The 19,929-nt window shown below is 33.8% G+C and overlaps 1 protein-coding gene and 1 long non-coding RNA gene across 3 annotated transcripts in view; one reads left to right on the plus strand and one right to left on the minus strand.

Annotated features, from left to right (window-relative positions):
* Positions 1-2,901: 2,901 nt before the first annotated feature.
* bdg (sodium-dependent transporter bedraggled) overlaps positions 2,902-19,929 on the minus strand; it is a 93,769-nt gene continuing 76,741 nt past the window's right edge. The window contains exons 4-14 of one of the 2 annotated variants that reach the window (XM_085485696.1): positions 13,404-13,585; positions 11,684-11,900; positions 11,105-11,358; positions 10,643-10,866; positions 10,373-10,529; positions 9,747-10,027; positions 9,269-9,400; positions 6,647-6,874; positions 6,010-6,207; positions 5,786-5,833; positions 2,902-5,330 (exon numbers count right to left, since the gene is read on the minus strand). In XM_085485696.1, coding sequence (XP_085341822.1) covers positions 4,386-5,330; positions 5,786-5,833; positions 6,010-6,207; positions 6,647-6,874; positions 9,269-9,400; positions 9,747-10,027; positions 10,373-10,529; positions 10,643-10,866; positions 11,105-11,358; positions 11,684-11,900; positions 13,404-13,585 — 2,866 coding nt within the window. In that variant the 3' untranslated portion in view covers positions 2,902-4,385. The remainder of the gene's footprint in view (positions 5,331-5,785; positions 5,834-6,009; positions 6,208-6,646; positions 6,875-9,268; positions 9,401-9,746; positions 10,028-10,372; positions 10,530-10,642; positions 10,867-11,104; positions 11,359-11,683; positions 11,901-13,403; positions 13,586-19,929) is intronic. The other variant, XM_085485695.1, reaches the window with a different exon arrangement.
* On the plus strand, positions 9,713-11,954 carry LOC114932253 (uncharacterized). The gene is made up of 2 exons (XR_003819855.1): positions 9,713-11,470; positions 11,665-11,954. It is a non-coding gene; the product is annotated as an uncharacterized LOC114932253 (long non-coding RNA).

Raw genomic sequence — 19,929 nt, forward strand, 5'->3', positions numbered from 1 at the left:
GAGCTTATATCCGAGCTCAAAATTATTGTGTAAAACATTGTTCGATTCGCTATTTCTACGTGTGGTGTTGTTCGGAATTCTATTATGTGTGTGACTTAGCTGTTTATTTTCCGATGAGGCGAGTCTTTCCTGTAATCGGTGCAGTTCCTCGTCCCGCTGTTGCAGCATCGTCAAAAATTGAGCCTGCTGTTGTGAGCGTTCCTCTCGCAATTCTCTAATTTGTTCCAACGCCTCCTGTAAAGCGTCCACGCGCTCGGGAGTTTCCTCGCTGTTAATCGCTCGAAGTGGAGTCGACTGTTGTTCTTCGCCGATCATTGCTCGTGACGAAGCTTGCGAACGAGTAATCCTCGGAGAATGCACCAAAGACGTCGTAACCTTTTCACCGCACACACACACGAAATATTTGTCCTTTTTTTACTACGGTTCGTGGCTCGTGTTACGTCCGAACGATCCCGGACGAGCCCCCAAAATGTTACGTCCGCGACCACCCTTCTGATTATCTCGAAGAAATGTCGCGCGCACTCAAACTCTCACACGCTGGAAATGAATACACTCGCGTAGTAAAGCAATAAACTTTAATATTAGAAGCCAATAAACCGTAGCGATACAATATAATATTACGTGCATTAATCTTAATGCAAATATATCCGCTGATCAGCTGTCAGAGGATACGTCCTCACCGCACGACAGCTAGACCAGAACAAAACGCATCGATAGACATAAACAGCTTCTTAGCGACGATAGAAGATCCTGATAGAAGACCCTGATAGAAGACCCTGATAGAAGACCCTGATAGAAAATCCTGACGATCGTATAATACAGGGATGTATCGTCAAACGGGTGGGACACGGACATAACAATATGTTTCGTTTAATATTGTTGGACTTTCATAGTTAGGTACTGTGTTTGTTAAATATTTCTATGGAATATATATGTTATTGTTGAATGTAAAAAAAACATGTTTTTTTGTCCAAAACACTTTTTTGAAAATCGAGGGTTTCATAAAAATGCATTACCTGATAAATTCTTCGAGCTTCAAAGGGATTCTATTGCAGTTGAAAAAAAGTTTGTTTAAAAAAAATATAAGTCAAAATATTTTGTCAAAAATATATATATTTAAAATTTCTCAGAATTTTTAAAGTATACCGTACAATATATAAAAATAAATTATATGTCGATAAAAAATCAATGATTTTGTAATAAAAAATTTATTAAGAATTAACGGTGAATAAAATATATTTGTTACTTTTCTACTATATTTAATTATATTAATCAATATAAACAATAAAGTAATAGAAATTGTGTTTCCTTTTAGGAATAGTAAATAAAAATTCTTCGATCTAGCTGCGTAAAGACAAAAACGATACACGTTTTGAACATTTCCTAACTATTGTATTGTTTTATTTTTGCATGTTCATGGATTAATATAGTTTTATAAGAGCTAAATGTTTTATTTTCTTATTGAAGCCGCCAAAATTTCCTTTAGTGTTTTCCATATTAACCCGAACAGAAGCTTTTTAGAAAGTTTTATTGCAATCGGAGGTAAAACCTTTTTCAATACTACATTTAGTTATTCTTTTCTTCTTCTGAAAAATCAAAATCGTAAATTACATAATCGCTGAAATTTCATATTTTGTGTAATAATGCGACGAGTGATTAGAAATATATAACATTTTTTTTACCTTCTGTTCTTTAATACTAATACCATAATATATCTTAATGTTGTGTGATACTTATTAAAGGTTTGTTATAAATTATGCTATTTCCGTAAAGTATATCTCTTCAAATTTTATTTTCCCAAACTATTATAATATAAAAGCAGTAATAAAATCGATGACACTCATGTTACAGTGTCATCGTGTTCTTGTCGTTAGTTTGAAAAACGTATATAATATTAAACTTACTCTGTATAGCTATAAAATATTTTAACAGTGAGAGATATTTTGTATTTGAATTAGAAATTAGAATTAACAATATATTTGCGGTATATATCTTTGTCTTTTTTTTAGAAATTATCTGAAAAGTGACGAAAATATGCTACCTGTCAGGTAAAACTAACCGAGAAGAAACCCGGGACGTAACAATATAAATAAAACCGTATATAATATAATATTTTTAATAATCCTAAGATAGCATAAAATCCTAATGCGCGTCAATTTAAGAACACAATTATGACGTGTATCAGTTAAATCTAGCAAAACCTTATTCATAGTTTGTTATGATAACTACCAAAATAGTAATATCATTCGAATATTAATAGGATTATTAATAAGAAGATATTAATAAGAAATTTAGTATTAATAATTTTTTTTAAATTAATATTAATAAATATTATAAATTATAACTAATATTTAATTAATATTAATTAATATTATAAATTACATTATACAATATTTTCTGAAGAGTATTATATTAATTATATTATGCAATATATTTTCGAGAATATAGGAAACTTTTATAAATAAAACTTTTATTAAATATTATTATAATATAAATATTCAAATATTATTAAATATTATTTTAAAACTTTTATACCAAATATTATATTATAATACTACATATTGTATATAATTATAAACTGTTTAGATTATATAATAATTTTAAATAATAATAGTTTTATATCATATGTTTATATTATATAAATATTAAATTTCGAAGTAAAAAATATAACTGCAAAATATTATAATAAATTAATTATTATTAAATGAGATTTATGGAAAATTATAGATTATGAAATACTAATTTTTGAGAAATGAGCAATAAAATATATAACGTATATATTATATGTTTATCATGATTTGTAAAATTAATATTAGATATATTTTTCATTCGAATATCACTTTTCTTTCTATGTGCAATAAAAAGGACTTTGGAGAAATGGTTATTAAACGACAACATATCTACAAGAACATAAAAATTTTATTATGGTCCATAATATCAGGTATAACAGTTACACTTACTTTACGGAAAATTGAATATCGGAATATTTACGCTATAGAGTACGTATAAGATCTCTCATGTGTTTATACGAATATCATAATTATTTTTTTATTATGCTCGATGACTCTCAATCGAATAAAGCATATTATGGAAATCGATCTATCTCGTTACGTAATAATTACGAAGCGCTTTTTGCGGCAATATATTGTTGAATTTATCAACAGAAAAATACATCGACAACACTGGACGGACTATACACACTCGTATTATAGTAAATCAGCATTAATCAAGCTAACGAATAAAATGTCTTAGCGAGTCTACGATCGATCTTAAACGTATAACGTAATTTAATTCGCTAAAATTCGCTGCGCGTATTTACAGAACTAATTACGACGAACAAGAGTACACAGGTATATTATACATATGGATATTATCCGCGCGATTTTCGATAAAAACGCCGATAATACATGTGAATGAAATGAATTTCAAACACATACGATTAAACGCTTTCAAAATTTAAAAAAAAACTAGGCTTCCAGTCTAAAACACTAAGAAGCTAAGGAATTCCAATAAATTGTATTTCTTAATTATCTGAATTATATTTGATCGTTTATAATTGATTTTTCAGTCATTTTCTTCATATAATTTTTACGGGAAAGAAACAGGAAGATAGGTAACCAGTATACATATACTTCCTAACATGATTATTAAATACTGCATTTCTTTTTATTACAATAACAACACAATAATCTATATTTTAATCGATCATTAATGAGGACACATATTTACATGACTGTGTGTTTAAAGTCGCAATTTCTTAGTCAGATCTTGAATTTTTCTTTGATTAATTCTAGTAAAAAGAAATTTACATTATCTCATCGCGGAATTAAAATCATACAACAGATCTTAACATTGAATAAATGCAAGATTTCTGGCAGAGGTTTCGAAATATTCAAAAATGTATGTGCATTGAATCATGCAAAACCTTATTCTCTCTCACTCTGTCTTTCTCTCTTTCTAAATATGTAACGAAGATATATATGTAGATCTATATATATATATATATATATATATATATATATATATATATATATATATATATATATATTAAGAAATAAATATCGTAAGAGAACACAAAAGTATACTTTCCGAGTAGTAACAGACGTACATACATGCTCATCAGGCACACGGGAGAAGAACAATAAGAAACGTCCTAATTTCGGAGGAGAGGATTCAAACACTGGAAATTATTAGCGTCTCGCGACTCCGATTAACGAGATCCATCGTTTCATCATCTACATTACAAGTAGAAAGTTATAATTTCTCAGAAAGGGGCAGCGCGAATCGCTAACCAGAGTCTTGATCCTTAAAAACACAATCAGCAAGCTTAGAAACTCGCCGCGACCTTTCTCTCTCTCACTCTCTCTCTCTCTCTCTCTCTCAGTCTATATCACAGAAACGGAACTCTCCATTTCACTCGCAGTCTTCTTCTCGTCGCGATTGCTGCCGTCGTTGTCGTCGGTTTGCACGACGTGGACTAGAGACGCGTCCTTATTCGATAGGATCAAGGAGTCCTGGCCGATAGGCGCGGCGGCCTCGACTAGATTCTCAACGGACGCCGCCGTCGTCGGCTCTTCGTGGCAGAAGCTCCTGCGCAGGGACTGCTGCGTCCTCGCGGTGCCCCTGCGAATGCTGCTGCGCAGCAGGTTCGCCACGTCGGCGGCCGTCAGGGTCGAGCCGGACAGGGTGGCCGGGTTGCTCCCGGCAACGACGTTGCTCGCACGACGACGGTCTCCCCGGTCGACCAGGGTCGACGACTGGGTCCGCTCGATCGCGCGCGACCTGTCGATCGCGATCCCGATCCGGCTGGCGCGGTCGATGGTGTTCGGCCTGACGCGTTGACGCTCGACCGACGAGACGAGGACGGTGTCCTGTTGCTGGTGTCCGCGACCACGCCCGATATTGGTCACGTCCGGCCGTGGCTCCAAAGGCACGTGGATCGCGACTTGGTCGCGCGAGATCGCTGTCCTGCCGCTCTGGTTCATCTCCACCAGGACGGTCGCGTAATCAGGCGGCGGTGGCGGAGGAGGTTGCTGCAACGCGGGTCTCTGCCGCGGCGCGCTGCCCTCTCCGAGGACGTTCGCGAGCCTCCGCACGCTTCGCCGGAAGCTCTGGCGCAGCATCTTCGCGATCCTCGCGCCGGTCGCCGTGGTGTAGCTCGGCGGCGGCGTGTACTTGGGCGGCGGATCCTCGAACGGGATCTCCGTGGTCGCCGAGGGAAGGATCCCGTTGCCGTGCAAGCCCCCGGTGCTCTGGTCGTTCCCAATCTGGGTCTGCGCGTCCCGAGGATCCTCCGGCTCCAACGGTGGTCGGTAGAGTAATTGAATTCTCTGTGAAAAATGAAACCGAATTGTTATACCCATCTTGTATAGGAAACGTTATGTAATATTGTCTCGTTTTAATTGATTATCCCTAATTTTTTTTTATTTTTGATTATACAACAAAATGTTTTGAACAAAAGTTGTTTGATTTTGAAGAGGGCAAAAGATGGTACTACTGACTTTTTAATTGTTTTTTTAAATGTTTATATGAAAAAAATATATTCCGTGAATGATTCCATTTAAAAAAACAAATGATCTTGACGAAACATCCTTTAGAAAAAGTCTATAGCATCTTCTATCTCCCTTCAAATCCAACAACTTTTGTTTAAAACACTTTTTGTACTAATTAAAAATGAAAGTTTTTAGGGCGCTCCATCTAAATGGGACACCATGTATAATAATGTGCATCAGTTTTGTGATACACGTACTAAATATGAGATGATACTAGATGATATCCAACTTACTCCGTTACACTGTTCACAGTGATTTACTGTTACTTCCACTTGTTCGTTCTAATCGTCAGCACAAACAGAAATATAGAGGTTGCATGAAAGATGAGTTAGTTTCTGACTTTCAGACACAATAGAAAAAAATTCTTACAATTTTCTATTTTTTTTTTATTTCGCGCAGGTCTATGATCCGTTTTCCCAATCGAAAAGTAGGTCGTAAGGTTGTAAATAATACTTACGTCGAATATATCGGGTGGCCCAGTGTTGAGATATCGACACGTCTGGATGATAGCGACTGCCGGTATCATCAGTATCGGTATTAGCTGAATCGCCGTGCCGAGTTGCCTTGCCCAAACGGCCCAATAATCTCTGGATGTACGACGATAAGAGCACAACTCCCGGAAGCCGCTGCTCTTAAATATCGTAATGCTGAGAACCTAAAGACGTCGCAAGATAACGATGACCAAACCGTTTACTGTTTTATGAACCGACCCAGCAAACACCGATATATAATTGTTACATTGCTATAATAAAACAGAATATAACAGATAATATAACGTGTACGTTACATGTAACATCCATGTTAGTTGTAATTTCCCACTCATAGATGTAACATTTTAATATAACATATATTACATTGTAGTTATGTTGTAATTATATACCAAATAGCACATTGATGTATTGATAAATAATCAGTGCTATCTTGGGATATAATGACAATATAAACTATAATGTAATATATGTAATATTAAAAATGTTACATCTATGAGTGGGAAATTACAACTAACATATACGTTACATGTAACATGCTTGAGTATATAACATTTATATACTGTGTTTGCTGGGGACATTTCTAGATAATAATTGCATTTTTACCATCAGAGTGACGGGGAGAACGACGTTCCAAATGAAAGATAGCAAAGGACCGGCCCAGTATCTGAGGCAACGTCCGGTCGGCGGAAATAATTCGGCGACGACCGCCTCGCCGGTGTGCGGACGTCCGCGAACCGCGAACACGGCGCCAACTTGCATCAGGTATAGGACGATTATCCACCACACCCCACCGACGGTGTAATCCAGATAGTAGACGACGTAGATGCCCAGCTGTAAGCATAAGAACAAGAGATAACTTGTAACTCTTCATCATTAGAATTGTATACATGTGCAAGTTACAATTTATAATGATCGCACATCATCATGAATATTTTCATCCTAATAGCATAACATATCCAAAAGATATTCAGAGGATATCCAGAGGACATTCGAACATCCTCAGGATGTTCTCTAAACGTCATCGGGATATGTGTGTTGTTAGGGCACAGTATATCCTCATCCCAGCAAACACCAATATATAATTGTTACATTGCTATAATAAAACGGAATATAACAGGTAATATAACGTGTACGTTACATGTAACATCCATGTTAGTTGTAATTTCCCACTCATAGATGTAGCATTTTAATATAACATAAATTACATTGTAGTTATATTGTAATTATATACCAAATAGCACATTGATGTATTGATAAGTCAGTGCTATCTTGGGATATAATGACAATATAACTACAATGTAATATATGTAATATTAAAAATGTTACATCTATGAGTGGGAAATTACAACTAACATATACGTTACATGTAACATGCTTAAGTATATAACATTTATATATTGTGTTTGCTGGGATCATAATTAATACCGTTTATCGTTATCATCGGCCTTTATCGTCATTAATATCGTTAGAAGTGTGTTAATATAATTATTGAGCTGTCAGTGACATCATCGAGACACTTGTTCTTATATCCTTCACTTGCACGTCCAAGAACATGACGTCATTCTTGATGTAACCGGGGTATCTGTTTAACGTGGTGTGCGGAACGAACATGTACAGTCCGGATTCTTTATCAGGCTCGTTAGAGTCGTCTCTATCTCGGCCTACGGTCTTCACGATCTTTCTGACGTCTCTCGCAGGATTATCCTGATTTCGAAGGACCACGACGGCTCGGAGTACACATGGCCAGTCCAGCAGGGGATCCCACTTGCCATTCTCCACCCGCAGGCATCCGATAATATGACGATCCTTCCACTGTCCTTTGCCATTCAGAAATAACTCCATCCTCAGAGTGTAACCGTACTCCTTATCGTAGAATATAGGGCTGTAAAGGGCGTGATCCTTCTCTCTCGCCTCTGTCATCTTCTCCTTATAACGATCGATTCGCCAAATAATGCGACCATTCGTGGAGGCACTTTCCGCGCAGGAACAAGAGGAAGCAGAGCTCGGCAAGGAAGGTACTTCCGGTTTGCAGCTCTCTGCGATCAATTCCTCGATGTACCTCAGGTTCTCCCTCATCTGAAATTTGAGACTCTTCAGGTCCGACTTCTGCTTGACCGAGTTTTCGGAACACTTGGCAATTTCATTCGCGAACTGCTCGAATTTTCTAGATAAGGTATCGTACTGGGACGTCAGGTCCTTCGAATCCTTACACCTCATTTCTAACTCCAGTTTCAAATCGTTGACACGCTGAGAATGTTCCTGCCAGAAATCGCTCGCGCGTACGCTCTCCTTGGCAACGAACGTCTTTAGCTCCTTCAATTCTTTCAACCAATCCCTCGATACACCCTTGTCCTGTTTGCTGTCCGTCGATCCACCCTCGAGTAGCTTCAACCGATCGGATATCTGCCGAAAGTTCAAATCCACGCGACGTTGTATGTCGCCGGCGTTCATCTCCAAGTAGTTTAGTCTCAGATTCAGTATCGTGTCGTTTCCGCGAAATTCCTCGATTGCTTCCGCGACAGTCGACTGCAACGCGACGACGGACTTCTGGTGGGAGTGCAGTAGACTCAGGTTCCTAGCGAGATCATCCTGCAGACGAAGCCGCTCCTTCTCTCCCTGATCGATCGCCAGACGCAGCAACGTCAACACCGAGAAGACCTTTTCCTTCCACACTGAGTCCTGTAGATCCCTCATCTGATTGTTTCTCCTCGACATCTTCCGGTCGCAAGATCTTCGATGTTCCTCCAGGTTTCCGCGGGAGACGTAAACCCCGCATCTGTTGGGACACTCTTCCAGGACCGACGCGCACTGCGTGATGTGCTCCGTCAGGAATTTCTCTTCCAAGAAGTCATTGCAGAAGTAGCAGGGTACGCTGCGACGAACTATCGCGTGAACGTTATTGCTCATCTTTCGTTTCAAAAGCTCTCGTTATACTGCGCGTACAACTCGAAGCTCTTGCTGATAACAGGTCACTAAGCAAACGAAAGATTGCGCGCCCTATCTGATAAAGGCAGATTCGAATGATATGAGATATAAAATGCGTAGTTATTAGACACTTGTATGGATCGCGTGTAAATTAATCAAATCTGTGTACATGTATACTTGTAATTAATAAAATATTTAAATATTTACTTGTGACAAGTATTTTATTTTATCAATTAATACATTTAGATAAGACGCAGAGATTAATCATTAATTTATTTATATTGAGAAATTCCGACATACCTCCGTAGCCATAGGTAACCCAAGTATGTAGGCACAAGCGCAGCTGAAAAACGTTATGGTGGTCTCCCAGAGCTTCATCATCTTTGTATTAATTGCCATTATACCGGTTATCACGCAGTGCCAAATCGCCAACTGAAATTAATTAAAGAATACTCTTTTATATTACTAAAAACTAGGTTGTCCTTCAAATAAACCTTGAAAAATTATCTTTAATCAAAATTTAAGATTATCTTTTTCTTCCTTAAAATCTTTCTTCCTCAACTTTTCCATTATATATTTTTTCGTTACAATAATATTCAACTGTTTATTAATTAAAATAAAACACCCCAGATAGCAAGCATATACGTCATTAGACGTTTTATAACATCAGTTTGCTATTTGAGACCTTGTGCAAGATGATAAAGCTATGATACATGATTAGATAGGTAGTTATTCGCAGTTTCTTATCGCGAGGAAAGCTGCGAGAAACTATGCGTACCTGTTGCGCGATTCCAAATAAGATGAGGATAAAATAAAACAGGACCGCCCAGAACGGCGACACCTGTTCAGTGCCCAGCAACGCCAGTGTCGCGGGCACCAGTTCAGTGGCCAGTCGCAACACCTGGTATCCGGACTCGATGCTCGTGTCCGCGCCGGGTCGTATTACGCGTTGACCAAGGAGAAAGGACGCGTGGGACATGAACCTCTCCGGGGTGCTGCTGTAGCCCGACGGTGCCGGTTTATTGGCGAGCCTCAAGAACGTGTATCCTGATATTCTCTCTGTGAAATTGTCCCGAAAAATATAACGCGTTGAGTTATCCAGTTAAGAAATGGGATATCAAGTATTTAAAAATCAGAGTCGAATTGAATAATCAATAAGCCAATAAGCTTCAAATACCAACTCATAAAAAGAATTAATAAGAGTTAGACGCAAATTTTTAAATTCCTTTTTAATTACTTTAAACATTTCAATCTGCTGAAGATGATCCTTTACGGGTTCTAATTTACTTAAAAATACTGTTCTTTTTTTCTAAATAATCATAGAAAGTTCGAAACCATTGCGAATAACCTACTAAGGATACTTAATATCATTACTGGAGATATATACAAAACGGCTGTACTTACCAAAGGAACTAGTGGTGTAGATGTAACCTTGATGCCTGAGAATGTGTACGCAGGTATTCGCTAATAGAGCCCCGAGTAGAAGCACCAAAAATGTCAGAATCACTACGAGAGTCGTGTCTCGCTGTAGGAAATTCTTGTGCTTGTTGTGAGCCGCTATCTGAAATTGGCAGATAAAGAATAAAGAACCCAATTGCGCAAAAAAAAAAAATTATAAAATTGAATGGAGGAAGTAATGCCACGCAAAAACAAAAAAGGAAATAATAATCGTACCTGCATAGCGGCCGCGCCGAGTAAACCCCACGTGAGGAAGACCTCGTTTGAGGCGGCTACCCATGACTTTCCGTTGATGAAGAATTCGCTCCAGACAGTAGCCGGGAAAAGCTGGCTTATCAAACCCGCCGGAGTAAGTCCCAGCAACTTTGTACAAAGGACCAACGTACCGAACACGGGCACCAACGTAAAGACGTATACGACCTTTCCATAAGATCTCAGTCCTAAGTTAAGGGATGGGAAATCAAGTATTTAAAAATCAGAGTCGAATCCAATAATCAATAAGCTTCAAATACCAACTCATAAAAAAGATTAATAAGAGTCAAACGCAAATTATTTTTAAATTCAACGTTTCAGTTCTACAAGCTGGCTGAGATTTCTTTCTTAGTCAACCTGCTGAAGATCCTTTACGGGTTCTAGTTTACTTGAAAATATTGCGGTCAAGATTTTTTTAATATTCACCTTTACTCAGGGAAACAAATACAATCATCCACACGACGGCTAAGTTGAAGGCCACTTGAAACTTTAACGTGACGACGCCAGGTTCGGAATCGTTCAAGTGGTGTCTCTGCAGCACGGCCCCACTGAAGTAATCCGGAACAGTTTCGTGCAATTTGTACGAAGTAGTAGTGTTGTGCGTAGGACGGCTGTCGTCCCGATAGAGAAGAAACGGCTCCGCCCATCGATACCTGTCCTGCTTCGTTATGAACGAATCTCTGCAATCAATACACCGAGTGTTTCGTTCTACTTGATCAACATGTCGTGGCATTAATAAATATCCGATACGCGTATCATTAGGGTACGAAAATGGAGGCTTCAGAAAAAGAGGTAGATGTCAAAACCAAAAGATAAAAAAATGCAAATATGTAATAATAATTTTTATGGTCGATTTTTCATCACTTTTTCCTGATTTCTTTATTCATTTTTTAATTTTAATTTAATTTAATTTTTAATTTTATTTAATCCTATTATTATTATAAATTTATATTATATAATATTATATATGTTATATATACTTCAAGGTGAGCATCGAAATAGTACCTGAAATAAACGAACATCCATGATACACCGACTATACTGTAGATGCCGATGAAGGCCTGTGCGGTGAGCAGAGCTATTCCGACACCTTGAAAAAGTGGCGAAATTCTCCACATATCCACGGAACCAGCCGCCAGTCTTTGCCCAAGACATACTTGTAATGTCAGCAGCGGGATACCCAGTATAAATGATAAAATCAGGAACTGTACAATGAAGTTTGCTGTAAGAAAAATGTAAAAAATCTCATTTTATGCAATAAAATAATTTACATATATCTATATAATAATTGAACCTATATAATAATTAATATATAATAATTAAACATTTTATATATTAACATATAATAATATTATATTATATTAACATATAATAATACTTATATATTTATAATATATTTATATATATTTATTAATATATTGTTATGTTTAATTATATAACAAAAAAATATGATTGTTTATAAATAAGAAACAATTATTCCAAAAAATCTTCACAATTAATTGTTGATCGCTAGTGATAAAATTTTAACAAATAATAAAATGCAATTTAATTCGACCAAAAACTGGCTATTCATTTATTGAAAATAAGTATGAGCCATGTATTTTACATACCGAGAAAAATAGACGAAAAAGAGAGATCGCTGAAATGTTCTACATAAAAAGACAAATAAATAAAATTAATTTACAAATAGACACTGATAACCTTAGTCCTATTTATGACAACATTATTCAAATGATTTAAAAAACATATTACTAGTCTACAGTAGCTAACAGATTGTCGATATGACAGGACAACTTTCATGTTTCTATTTTTAAATAATGTAATTGCTGAATAAGAACAAGTATGAATTACAGATCAAATTTAGTGTTAATGTAATGTTAATTTCGCTTGCTAAATTATGTATTTTTGTATTCTAGCACTTGAAAAGGATCACAATGTGGGTCGAACCGTAGTGTGTACTTATATTTAATAAATGAATAGCCAGTTTTTGGTCGAATTAAATTGCATCTTATTATTTGTTAATTATTCCAAAAATAAAAATTCTAACAATTATGTGGCTAATTGAGTGTCTCTTTGCGAAATCAATTATTACCTCCGCAATTAGCTCCGAAACTAATTATTGGTTTTATTATATGGAAGATACGTCACAACGTGACTTGAGTTATTATCAACAAGTTATTGTAATTATTGATCTTGCCGGTTGATTGTAGAAATTTGCCTCGCAATTTTTTTTACATTCATAGGAGAAATCGACAATTTTGTAGGATTAAAAGATGAATTTCAATTTTTCGTAAATTCTCATTGCCGATATTCTCATACGAGCTTCACTAATAGTCAATAAATGTAGATGTAGAATAGAAAATATGTAAATTTAGAAATAGAAAAAAAGTATATAAAAAATTTTTTAAATATATAAAAAATTGTTTAATAAGCAAAAAAATTTAATAAACAACATAAAAACTGCTAATAAGAGTCAAAGTGCAAACAAAGATTTTTCAATTAAATAAAAAAAATTTCACAAAAAAATAAAAAATGTTTTAAAATGTAAAAATATAGGATCAGAAATTTGATTATGTTGATTTTAGAGTAAAAGCTAAGCGTGATATCAAGAAAAATATCAAATCAAATAAAAAGTTATAGAACTTTAATGGAACTTTAACTTTAATCCTCATTAACACTGTTGTATGATTGACACATGCATACATACATATATGTATATTCTTACCTCCAAACTGTACACTAAGAATGGCAAATCTACTGATATTAAAAAGTCCCAAGGTGCAACTGAGACACGCGAGAGCCGAACTAAGGGTGTGTGGCCACTTCCCGAGAGGATTCTCGTCCTCATCATCATCCTCGTTCCTATTGTCGTTTCGTCTGTCAGCCTCTCTTTGCCTCTCGCATATCCTGGAAGCGAGAAAAAAAATACATATTAATTATTAATATTCAAACATCGATATTTATATTAAATAAAACTGACAGTTCTTGATTTGAAGAAATGCAAATATTATTCTACTTTGTAATTTTAATTCAATGTGCCAGTCCAAAAAAAGTTACTCATTTATTTTAATTTAGTTTTCGAATATTAATTTCTTTTTAATTGACTTTAATTGTTTTTGAAAAAAAAAATTAATTTTTTTAATGATTTTAATTGCCTCTGAAAGAAAAAAATTGTGCAAAGAGAAATTTGCACATTGCTTCCTCACCATATTATTTCGCTAATTAGAATGGTTTTTCAATTGGCTTCCTCATGGAGGAGCTTAATTTGCACATTGCTTGATCACAATTTAATTTCGCTGATATGATTAAGAAAGTTTTTAATTTATGGCAATGTACGAGTTAAGCTTCCTCTGAGGGAGTCATAATTGAAAAACCATCCTAATTAGCGAATTAATACAGCGAGGAAGCAATCTGCAAATTTCCATTTGCACAATTTTTTTCTTTCAGAAACAATTAAATTAATTTTAAAAAAATTAATTTTTTCTTTCAGGGACAATTAAAGCTAAATAGTTCTTGAGATATTTAAATTTAAAAATGAACACATACTACATACACACACACACACACACACATACGGGCATTTTTCAAAAATATAATTTTTTGATGTTTTGGAACATTCGAAATGCATTAATACATTGGCATAAAAATCTGAAAAAAAATTTTTCACAAAAACAAAGTTTCCTCTATGAAAAAGCAAAAGACACGAAAAAGGAGATTTACGATTAGTCTCGACAAATTTATTAATTGCATTACGTCAGAGAAAAGTTGATCGGATAAATAATAATATGCAACAACATGCTTCTCGATTTCCTGATGGAAATTCCTTCTATAAAACTGATGCCAATCTAAGGTCACGTCAATCCACTAATAAAACTAGGTCGAGTGCAACTTTATCGCGTGTATTGTGCCTTACGGAAAAAGTCTTATCGTCGTCTGCGCTCGTATATAAATGTATCGGTCCGATCAATCAACAAGACAGATTATAACCAAAGCTTAAATTCTTTAAGACAAGAGATACCCGTATAAAGGATTCGTCCTTCCGAGAAAAAGTATCATCGACACCTCCATTAAAATTGGCAGGAGCGAAAAACTGTATCTTCCAATTTCTTCTTTTTCTTCTTCTTCTACAATTTTAATTATAACTCCCTAATAACTAGAAATGATCTAATCTTGCTGGTCAAAAATATCTTCTTAAGATCAAGTGCTGGACCTGATTTGCACTCAAAAATAGGAGTCACTTCAACAGAAGACACGCGTTTTGACACGTTTATACTTGTCCAAGGATGACAATAGACTTTTGTATCTCCCATATAATTTGTTGTAGCGAATATAGATAAACGAACGATAAACAGACACCAATTCCTATTCCTCCATCCTATTTTAAGAGGGGGAAAGTATATAATTATTCCAATGGAGTGTCTAAATTACAAATGACATCAGACACATCCCATAAATCGCGCGATAACAGATCCAAGTGGTTAGTAAAAAAGTGTTTATACAATGAAAATTAATCTGTTTTATGCAAGCTATCATATGCAATAAAAAAATTTGGGAAGAAAATGTTTTATAAAAAAAATTTGTCACCTTGAATATTTTAAATAGAACTACCATATTTTTATTTTATAAAAATCGAATCTTAACAACATTCTGCATAAAAAGTTATAAGAGTAAGATAATTAAAAAGAATAGTTTATACTTTAATTAAAAAACATTTTATATTTTAATTTCACGTAAACTATAAAATATCTCGTAAATTATTCATTTTACGATAATCTTATCTCGATGCTTTTATGCAGAAAATAATGACGAGAATTAAGAAAAAATATGCAGCTAATTGTAAATTACATTTTTTCTTAAAAACATTTCCTTGTTTTCTTTACATCAATTAATTTCTTACATTATTTTGCGCATAAAAGTATTGAGATAAAATTATCAAAAAATAAATATTTCATAACTTTATACAAAATTATGTCAAATTAAAGCATAAAATATAAAATATCTCGTCACACTTTTTGACCATCCTACCCTTATAACTTTTTATGCAAAATATTGAGAGGAATAAATTTATATAAAAAACTATGATAGTGCCGTTTAAAAAATCAATGTGTGACATTGATTTTTTAATGAAAATTTTTTCAAGTTTTTTTATTTTACGCGCGCGTGATAGGTTATATAAAACAGATTATTATTCACTATACAAACTTTTTGTAAACTGTCGGTAATCTAAAAAATCGTGCAAATCGTTGCGCTAATTATGCTAATAAATATTAATTGTTTCATGATTATTAATTAAAATTAATATTAATTTTGAGGCAAAAGCGAGATTTAACAAATGTTGTTTATGGATTATTTTCTTTTTCATCTTTCCACGAAGCATACCTATAACATCGCAATAAATTTGTCTGATTAAAATATCGACACATAAATTATTGTCATATGCTATTTATTACATAATGACATTCAAATGTAATTTTGAAAATTCTTATTATTCATCAACCACATATTTGAAAGGTGCACGTGTCATTAATTGCTTTGCGCGATATCACGTATTCACGTCAATTCGGGCATGAATAATAAAGAGACGAATATATATATATAACTCCCACACTAATAATCTGTATTACATAGTTTGCATAACACAGATAGAACGGGATACGATCTTATCGATCAATTATATACTATGTACTGTGTGCTATTAAATTGATGTATGTATATAGGATATTATTATTATCTCGAGAACTCTATGCAAATTGATACGTCTCCTTGTGCGATACAGACGCGGAAGATTAAATAATATTACTACAAGTATAATATCCTTAAATTATTATCTCTCAAGACATGACTTATTCTTTCTCAATAATCGTTTCTATAAATTTAAATACAAATAGCTTTTAGGCGAGTAATAATCCATTAAAAACCTGATGATTTAGCATTTTCAATATTTACATTCCATTCGACTGCAGATACTTTTTTAAGGAAGTTTAACTTTGACAGGAAAAGGTCAGTTGTTAATGTTAATCAATTCTCGACGTAAAAAAAAATAATTTATATAGTATAGTAAAATTAAAGAGATCCTAGCTAAACGCGTGTTTTATCGATAAAACAATTTTGCGCACCGTTTTCTTTTTATTTTGTGGTTGAATAGAATAATAAATATTTTCCACGATTAAAGTATATATAAAAACAAAGCGCGAACATACCGATTTTACGTTAAGAAAAAAAAGTTTTAATGTTTAATTTAAAATTTTTTTATTTTTAACATAAATTGCGATATCTTTTAGAAGACAATTATTAATTCGCATTACGAGAGTCACGTCTGCCTTTTTCGAACATGTGAAAAAAAAATATGGGTGCCCTATTACAATTATTGTATTAATTTGTTTTTATTATTGTTTATTGTATCATTTAAATTGTGAAATTATTATTACAGTGTTCATTTGATAAGGACCTAAACCAAAGGTCGAAACGTTATGAGGAAGATTTAATAAATTAACATTTTTGCCCAGTTTGGTCGTTTAAAAAAATTTTTTCAGACTTTTATTCTTGTGCTTACAATGATTATTGTTAGAATGGAGCCCGGATATTTCTCCTCCTTGCACATTTTTGCGATGGACGTCACACGTGCACGCGAGTCGTTCGGAAGGTCGTTTCAGAACACCCTCGAAATATCAAGAGGTGGCGCGATCGATAAACCGACCAGCACCTCCTCGTGGTCACCGCGAAATGACCGCGAACCCCCGTTTGCGATACAATTCGTGATTAGGCGCACGCGAATTAACCGCAGCCTCTCTCTCTCTCTCTTTTTGGTTTTACGGATTTGCGAGCCTGGTTCGGTCAGTCCTGATCGGTCGATCGAAGGTTGGTCACGTCACACGATGAAAATATTCAGTTTAAAAACGATTTAAACGAATTTTGACAACGGGCGAATATTCGGAAAAATTCATGAAAATCACTGACGAATCGAACTGATAAAGAAAAAAAATACAGCGGAATATATATGTAATTAAACTGCGCGTGTTCTATTTTTTTCGATTTAATTTTGCGATTTACATAAGTCAAATTATTAAGAGATAATATGCGATGATATAATTATGTATAAATATGTTTCTTTCATTAATAATTCACAATATAGAAGTATTGTGTAATGAAAAGAATTTCATTATACAACTACAATTTGTAAACTTGTACAATTTGTAAACTTGTTTCATTATAATACCAGGCTTGACTCGTAAATTTTTTATGATTATTTTTGTTTGAGAAAATGGAGAGAGAAAGATTACGTGAATCTTTATTTCTTTACTTAGCAACATTACTAACTTATTTGAAGAAATGTTTTTTAATTTGTAGTAATCAGCTAACTTTGACATCCATAATACGGGAAAGTAGATTTTAGATTTTGGACTATGATTTTTCTTGCTAAATTGTCTATTAATATGCAGAATTAATGAAGTATAAATTTAGATATCCAAAAAATATAATAAAAGACTTTTTTAATTTTAAAAAGAAAAAATTAAGGAAAAAAATTATAAATTATATTGTTTTTTCGCATCAGTGTTTTGCGCGTTATTTTTATAAAATAAGCTATATATATATATATATATATATATATATATATATATATATATATAATCACGTGTGTAAACTTTATTAATGTGTTTAATGAAAGATAACTAACCATGTCATGTTATTTATAGAATTATATATTCATTATATATAATCAGGAAAACGCTTTTATATGACTGTTATTAACATAAACATCGGAGATAAAATTAGCATAAACAATTCTTCCAATCTGAAGGAAAAAATATGCGCAGGCAAATTAGTTTTTGTTCAATCTCATAATTGTTTGATTAATCTGTGAAAGTAATACTTGATAATTCTGCGAGGAAAAAACTCGAGACGTGAATATCGATTTGCTCTATGACTTTAAAAACTATCCAACCTTGATATATTAATAATATCTTTGAGTAATATGATAATTACATCTTTTAATAATATTCGCATAAATTTTTACATTTGTATAAATCAATTGCACAATTTAAAAATTTTGTCAAATGAGCCGTAAGAAAAATCAATAAAAATTCGCCGATAATAATAGACTATTAAGTTATATTTCAGAATTATTTTCGAAAATTGGAATTCAAATTACAATAAAATTGCTTTAATCTCTATCATTCCTTTTTTCTCGTTTTTTTTCCATTAATTAGAATTTATTTGAGAAAATTGTTTGAAACTTGTTAGCATGTGAAAGAATAAAAGAGATCGTAATTTAAAAAATGTTTCAATCACACGTAGGAGTAAATTTATAACGAAAAAAATATGGATAAAATTTTATCAAGTTCTCTGCAAGAGATATAATTTGTTGTATATTATTGCATAAAATTGAAGAATAAAATTCGCGACATTTTATTACATCAAAACCTGGACGTCCGCATAGTTTCGCCAGAGCCGCATGTTAAACGAACTCTCTAAACAAGCAATTTTACTACCTAAATACCGCCTCTCTAAACTGGTTAACTATGCGAGACGCTCTCCTGTAACCTTGATTCGCATATACAGGATTTGCCTCGAGTTAGATTTGATAGCTCGTTGAAGTTTCCGATACAGTTTCAAGTTCGAACAATATGATGCATTTATTTTATTAGCTTCGGAAAAACGCAATTTTGTCGAAAGCTAGTAAAATAAATACGACTATTTTTCTACCGCACAAATCCTCCAATATTATATCTGGACTGAATAAAATGTACGAGAGTACTGTATTTTGCAAGAGCTTTGAAATATGATTTGTTTCATCAAAAAGTCAACATTTTCTCCTCGTTTGACGATGAAGAAGCGTCAATATTTGGCGGCAAAATAAATAAGCCAATTTTAAAAGTGATATAAATACACTCTTTTATTTTATTTCTCGTAATAAAATAAAAATTTCGATCTTATTCTCGAAATAAAAAAATATCGAGATCGACCTGAGTAAACACGAACAGATTGTAAGAAGAAATATAAAATACGTCGCGTGTGAAATGTAAATGTGTCGCATGTTTATAAAAAGTACGATATTGCACTGCCGAACGAAAAAAAAAAAACATACATATTGTATGTACATTCGCGAAGAGAATATTTTCATATATCTTGAAGCTCGCGAAGCCATTTATAGGCTACATAAAAACATCCAGTCAGGCATTTTCAATCCATTCCCATATATCCCACATTCACTTGACACACATTACTTTTTTTCTAACGTCATATCCAATCCT

Source organism: Nylanderia fulva, unplaced genomic scaffold (assembly GCF_048542155.1).
Source record: "Nylanderia fulva isolate GAGA-0341 unplaced genomic scaffold, ASM4854215v1 Scaffold39, whole genome shotgun sequence".
Lineage (NCBI taxonomy): Eukaryota > Metazoa > Arthropoda > Insecta > Hymenoptera > Formicidae > Nylanderia > Nylanderia fulva.